The sequence below is a fragment of the Purpureocillium takamizusanense genome, chromosome 6 (assembly GCF_022605165.1).
Source record: "Purpureocillium takamizusanense chromosome 6, complete sequence".
NCBI classification, from domain to species: Eukaryota; Fungi; Ascomycota; class Sordariomycetes; order Hypocreales; family Ophiocordycipitaceae; genus Purpureocillium; species Purpureocillium takamizusanense.
Window position 1 is genome coordinate 1,092,222 of NC_063073.1, and position 6,925 is coordinate 1,099,146.

The 6,925-nt window shown below is 59.5% G+C and overlaps 1 protein-coding gene across 1 annotated transcript; it reads right to left on the minus strand.

Moving 5' to 3' along the window:
• Positions 1-280: 280 nt before the first annotated feature.
• On the minus strand, positions 281-1,122 carry ras2_1 (RAS2 protein; the record flags this gene model as incomplete). The annotated part of the gene is made up of 2 exons (XM_047988240.1): positions 281-889; positions 1,018-1,122. The coding sequence occupies 2 exons, from the start codon at positions 1,120-1,122 to the stop codon at positions 281-283; spliced, it is 714 nt and encodes a 237-aa protein (XP_047844233.1).
• Positions 1,123-6,925: the final 5,803 nt, after the last annotated feature.

Consider the following 6,925-nt stretch of genomic DNA (forward strand, 5'->3'; position numbering starts at 1 on the left):
ATCGCTCAATCATCTCGCCTTCCTCGCTTGCCGCGCAGCGCTTGCGCCCGCTCTCATCGTTTTTTGTCGGTTGGTACGTGGGCGACTGGGAGGGGGGGAGTTCTTGTCTTGTCTGCGGAGAAGACATCGGGCCCTGGACATGCGGGTGAAAAAAAAAAGGTGTGACCCCCTCACTTGTCAACCATGGCCAGCACCATCCCCAACCCGGCTGCCTCAGCGCCCCGGTCGAGCACCCCGCGGAAAGTCCCGTCCGTCGAGGCGAAGTGAGGAACGGCGCGCCTTATAACACGACGCACTTTGACTTGCTCTTTTCGCCATCTTTGCCGCGTCTATACCGGGGAGCTTCGCGCTCCCGCCCGCCAATGTCGCCATTGCCCGTGCGCGAGCGACCGCTCGAGCCTGCGGGGGGGCGCGATGCCTGCTGGCGCTGGCGCCGCAGGATCCGGACGACATCGTAGAAGGCCTTCTCGACGTTGATGCAATTCTTTGCTGAGGCTTCGACAAACTCGCAGCCCAGCTCGCGCGCGAGGGCGTGGCCCTCTTGTGTTGATACCTCGCGTTCCGTTACCCTGTCGCTCTTGTTGCCGACAAGCATTATTGGCACGGGCAGCTGGGGGCTCGCCGCAGATATAGGGGAGCCGGGATATGACGGCGACGACGCGCATGATTCCTTGACGCGCTGGATTTGGTGGTGAAACCGTTTGATGCGGGTGAAGGAGGAGCGGGAAGAGATGCTGTAGACCAGCACGAAGCCCTCACCATCGCGGATCCATTGATCTCTCAGGGCGGTGTATTCCTCTTGACCCGCCGTGTCGAGCACCTCGAGCATGCACGGCTGGCCGTCGATGACGACCTGCTTGCGGTACGAGTCTTCAATGGTCGGATCGTACTGAGGGTGGCAGCTCTGGTTAGCCCATGGCTGCCAAATCAAGAAGACGAAGATGAGATTGTAAAAAAGAGGCGCATGCAAGGCGCGCGCCGGTGTTTGCGATGCTGCGCGGCTCCGCGGGGACTCACAGTCTCAACAAAGTGTTGCAGACACAGTTGGATGGTCAGGGCTGTCTTTCCCACGCCGCCGTCTCCCAACACCACCAACTTGTACAACACCATGCGGCCTGCCATGGCTGCAGAGCACACAAGGCCGCTCCTCGCGGTCTGCGAGCTGGGGTATGGAACACGCTACGGGTGCGGCGACACGGAGAGCCGATGCTCTGCGGGGGGTGCGACGGAGGGCCGACCTTGGACCCAGGCGGAGGAGGAGGAGGCGAAGGCGGAGGCGGAGGTGAGGAAGGAGGAGAAGGAGGAGAAGAGGAGGGGTGCTGCTGCAATCAACAGACGAGCGACCCGAGATGACGAGTGAAGCAGAGGACGCTGTCGGACGGGCGCTTCGGAGCCAGGGCCGGGCGTCAATGGGAAGGTCGGTGCAGGCGCCGCGGAGAGGAGGGTTTGGCAGGTTGTGGTATGTTTGGTCGTTGCTGTCGGGAGCGACGACGCACCTCGCTCTCCCTCTCTCCCGTTCTCTGCCCGTCCGTCCGTCTGGCTGGCTGGCTGGCTGGCTGGCTGGCTGGCGGGAGCTTTGCTTCTTGGGCAGACAGCCCAGAGGGTCGGGTGGAGAATGTGGGCTTGGAGCGGGTCCGGCCTCGTAGCGCAAGAACGCGCGCCAGCACCCAGTCAGTCTCGACTCGAGAGGCGGATGAGCAAGCGATGGTTGGTCGTTGTCGCGCGTGCCGACGAGCGATCCAGAACAGGTTGGGCGGAAAGCCCGCGGGAGCAGCAGTAGCAGCAGTAGCAGCAGTAGCAGCAGTAGCAGCAGCAGCGGCAGCAACAGCAGCAACAGCAGCAAGATGCCTGCCGTCTGTGGGCCGGCGGGCGAACGCGGAGAGAGAGAGAGAAAAGGGAGGGGGGCGGACTTTGCTAGCTGTCTTTGCCTCTGCGCTGCGTAAGGTAAGGTACTGTAGCCTCCCGTTCGGTCTCCCTTGTGTCTGTTCCGGCCAGGTGATGAGCGCGCAGACAGCGACAGAGGAGGCAGGGCAGGGTTGCTGCTGTGTGGTGCAGGTGCTGTACCTATGGGAGGTACTAGGAAGTCAGTTGGTGTGTGTGCCAAAACCACTTTAGTACCTGTAGTACCTAGTGTCCTCGCAGACACGTACAGTGCAGTACCTGCCTTGCCTTTAGCACACACACACACACACACACACAACAGACCAGAATCGCCCGCCGCAGGAGGTGCAGTCGAGTCTTCTCAATCGGCCTTAGTAGGTGCAGCAAGGCCGCAGACAACAAACAGACAGCGGCCAGAGGGGAGCTGACGAGGGAGGGGGGTGCGCGGGATGAGATACCTTGGGGTCAGTGGGGGATTGGCGTGGGTTCATGGATGGCGAATGGGACCGGCATGGATAAGACAGGAATCCTAGTCCAGAAGCAACCAGCGATGGTGACGATGAGGATGATGGCAACGGGTCGTCGTCTTCGTCCTCGTCCTTGTTCCCGTGGCCGCCACTCGCGCTGGTGCTTGTTCGCAACGCATCAGATCTTGGCTGGTGATTGCCTTTCGACGAAGATTCCCAAGGCTACCTTAGTACCTACTAGGGTACCTAGGCAAGGTACTGTAGAGATGGCAAGTGCTTTGTGTGCGCATGCGGCCTGGGGTTCGTGCGTGAACTGGCAATGGTAAGGTACTAAGGTTAGTAAGGTACTAAGGGAAGGTACCTACGTACAGGTCTGCATGGAGTACGTGCGGTGCCGAAGGCGGTATTCTGCTGCCACAGAGGTCCTATTAGGTACCTTGGTAAGGTACCTAAGGTATAGACACCCCAGGTACCTCACAGTCGGTTCAAGTTGTGTGTACGAAGTACCGGCCTATGCTTACAAGTTCATGCCTCAGTTACCTACCTAGGAACGCAGCTGGAAACATTCGCGTGGGCACATACTTGGCAAAGTAGTTCTCAGATACAACCTAACCTAGTTACATACTAAGTTACATGCGTGCGGCATCGCATCGCATCGCATCGCAACGCAACGCAACGCAACGCAACGCCACGGGACGCACCTGGCCGCACGGTTCGCAGGTACCCTATGAGCTTTGCGCTGGCGCTGTCGCCACTTGGGTTCGGCGGTAGTCCGCCCTTTTTGGGACGTATAGCTGTCGACAAACCGGCAGCCACGTCCCAATCCGCGCGCCATGCCCAGTCGTCCCGGCCATGGCACGCTGCACTGCACAAGCCAACACGAGCCTCGAGTCAATGCATATACTGAGCACTGTATCTTAGTACTACGTACTTAAGTACTTGAGGTACAAGTGACAGGTATCTGAGGTACGTACGAGGCAGAGGTAGCTTGGCAGGTTGGCAATGTAGTACCCTTCGCGGTTTCGTGCCGCGAGGCCCAGCACCACTTCTCCTTCAGTTACCTCCTTGCAGTACTACTTCCATCCGGCTAGGGGCCTATATCAGGAAAGGGCCGCTTCTGCAGGCGTGCGTTTGTCGCCTGTGCATCCGCCATCCTGCACGGGCAAGCTAGCAACCTCGAGCTGCTGCTCACGGCTGAGAGACGAACGCCGGGGACGAGCGCCGGCATCCAGGGCTCTGCGGCCACCACCGCCTGGGCCCGACAAAGTGGCTGGCCAGGCTTGTGGCCTGCACAATCTGGCGTGTGTGCCGTGCGGTCGACCTTGTTCCCCAATGTTTTTCTGCAGCCAGTTGAGGGGCAAGGATCCATGGCCGATTGGTGGCGCCTGTTAGGAGGGGGGGCTGGTCGGGGGCCCTGCGCTGCCGTTGATGATGATTGAATCAATCTGCGCACTGCCCGGGGTTCGCTGAGTAGTTAGCCGCTGGAGATCAGTGGGTTGGGTCGTCATCCTGGCACCTAGCGCCAAATAACTGTCTGCCCACTGATGCAGCTCACACATCCTGCCCGTCGTTCTGTTTTCTCTAACGTACTCACTAGCTTCGTCCTTGGTAGCCAGGTACCTTGGGTGTTGGCATCTACTTGTACGTAACGCACCGTACGGTACGTACGACGCACAGGTAGTAGCGGTTGTGTTGGGCTGGGTTCGCAAGTTGGGTCGACGCCGGGTGGTGGCATCAGTCTGTGCCATGTCTGGTGGCGGATGGATGATTGATGCGAGGCCCGGTGCAGCCCTCGCAGTCTGTGGAGGCTCCAGTGGGGCGCTGGAGCTCTCCAGTTCCATGCTTGCGCCGCGGGTCATGGAGCTCTCCAGCTTGCCTGCCTGCCTTCCTGCCTTCCTGGCCGCCGCGTCGCTTCAATCCATTGGAGTCCAATATTATGCTCTCCAGTCAGCGGGACTCGACTCAGTGTTCCGCTGCCGCGCTGAGTCGGGCGGCAGGACACGATGGCGGCTGGGAACCGGAGCCACACGCGGGGCTTTTCATGGGCCAGTGGAGGGTTCCGGGGACGGAGCCGTCGCTAGATGGGGTCTTGGGGGACCCAAGCCTAGAGCTGGAGGGGTCGATGGGGCAAGTTGACCCAGGCGACGCTGGGAATGGACTCAGTCCCAAACAAAGCGCGTCCTCGTGCTCGTGGCTCTGGCAAAGGGCACGGCCCGGGGTGGCAGAGGCAGGATTTTTCGTAGCGAGCATTGTCGGGTTCATTGTAAACGGCTTCAGTCCGGGTCCTCTGTGCGCAGCCTGAGTTCAGTCTTTCAAGGGTGCTTTCCACATTGGATATCAAGAAAGGCAGTTGCGCTCACGAGACAGCAACCTCAAACAGGCATCACCTCGCCGCATCAGAAGAGAAAGCAGCCCGACAGTAGGGCGTCCGCTCGGGACGAGGAGCATTGTCCGCCGCGTAGGCGTTCACCAAGGTCAAGGTCCGTCATGAATTGGCATACTTGTTCCCCCCCCCCGGGTCGACGGTTCGGTCCAGTCGCACTCTGTTTCTGGGGAGCTCATGCCGCGCATCTGTTCCAAGGTTGCCAAATTAGGTTGGTGGCCTTCAAGCAGAGACACGAAGTAGTAGTACCCTCCATCCCACGGAAACCACACCGGCACCACGGTACTCTCTTGCCCTGTTCTTTGTCTGGCCTTTGGCTTGACTCCATGGGTGCCAGAGGGATTGCGCACGTGAAGCGCGCATGGCAGCACCATCGATCCGCGGCCTTATATAGCAAGACAGTTTGTGCTTGCGCCTGGCCATAACGGTACCCGGTCGGTAAAGTCAACGACGGGGGACGGTAGTGAAACGTACGGCTTGCGTCAAGCGTTCGTTTCGTCCCGTCCCCGTTAACCGCCCCTTCTGGGTGCCAGCATCGACAGATTGGATGCGTCGCTGCGGCCCATGATGCAGCCAGGCGGGGCAGTACTCCAGAGCATGCGCCGTCTTCCTCGCGACTTGGACTCACCCTGCTCGTGTTGGTTGGCAACGACATCGGACACGCCGACAGAGAGAGGCATTGGATCTCAAAATACCGTACGTAATGCGATTGCAAGAGTCTGGTCGATTGAGGGCAAGAATGACGGGTTTTGATGGCTCTCGACCCGGGCGGCTGGTTCATTGCCATAGACCATGCACGGAGCAGGTCAGAGAAGAGGTTGTGCGATGGTGGGTAAGGGAGATTAAAAATGGTATGCATCAAGTTGAGGAGGAAGGAAGGCACCGCGAGAAGCCATGTGCGGAAGTCACGTCCCTTCCTTTCTCCGGGCGGCACATCAACAGCTACGACGCGACCAAGGTCGATACCTTTAGGGTGCCAGACGCCCGCTACGTGCGTCCCTCTCTCAACTTTGACCTTGAACATGTGCGTTCACCTACCTAGCCTCCTTCCTGATCGGAGAAGCCACCTCAGCCCGGTTGGCCGCAAGACAGCGTCGATGGTCCCATCCACGACTCTCCAGCAATGATACCGATGCGGCTCATGGAGCTCGCTTCTGGCCGACACGCGCGCTGCCGCCGCCGCCGCGGCGCCGAAATTCGAGACGGGCTGTCATGGCAAGCCGTATGCCACTCAGCATTGCGCGCTAGGCTGACGTGCCAGCAGATTGTCGAGATGCATTGTGTGTCACCATAACCAGCGGTACTGTGAGGAAGAAGCCTGGTTACGTAGTAGTCCTCGAGAGGCTCGCCACATAAACTCTCATTACCTCATACACAATCTGACGGACGCTACTGCCGCAAGCCTTCAAGACAACTCGAAGCGGTCGGTGGACCACCACGGCACATCTTCCGAGGCGTTCGAATCTCGACATAAGCTCTGATCCCAACACCACCAGACCCGGTCGCGGAACGCGGAGATTCGATGCCGCGAACCGATCCTGGCAAGCTAGTAGCTCGGCTGCATCAAACCGTCGTGGCATGCCATGCCGCATCAAGAAATACCAGGCCCTCCAGCGTCCTCTGCCAGCACCGCTTAGCGGTGCTGGACATTGTGCCGCGGGCTGTCTCGCTGTGCGAGGTCTCGGCGTCACAACCAACAAGCGCTCGAGTCTTGAGCCGGCCTGGCTTGCAACGATCCCTCCTCCAGTCCTCAACTCTGGAGCCGTGCCGGTGGTGTGGGTCGCTGATGGGGGGCTAGCTTCACCTGGACATGGGCCATCCTGGCTTAGCACCAGGCATCCAGGAGCCTTTGGTAGCGGCGGAGACGACATGGGTTGAGATTGAGAATGTGTGCGTCTGTACCCATGTCGTCTGGATTTCGACGATCATGTATCACTCACCTCGGTGGGTGGGCGGGCATCCGATGTTTATACCATCCCGGGAGCAGGCCCCCTGGATGGGCAGGGCTTCCTCTGCGAGACAACCTACACAATCACGTCCTCTCTGTCGGAGTCGAAACGATGCATGTCTCAGGCCTGGCACCAACCACAGATTCTTGGAATCTTACTCGATGTTGCATCGATTCATCGAGCAGGTTGACAGAAATTTGAGCAAAGTATTCCAGAGAGCTGGACCGACACCGCAAGTGCATTCT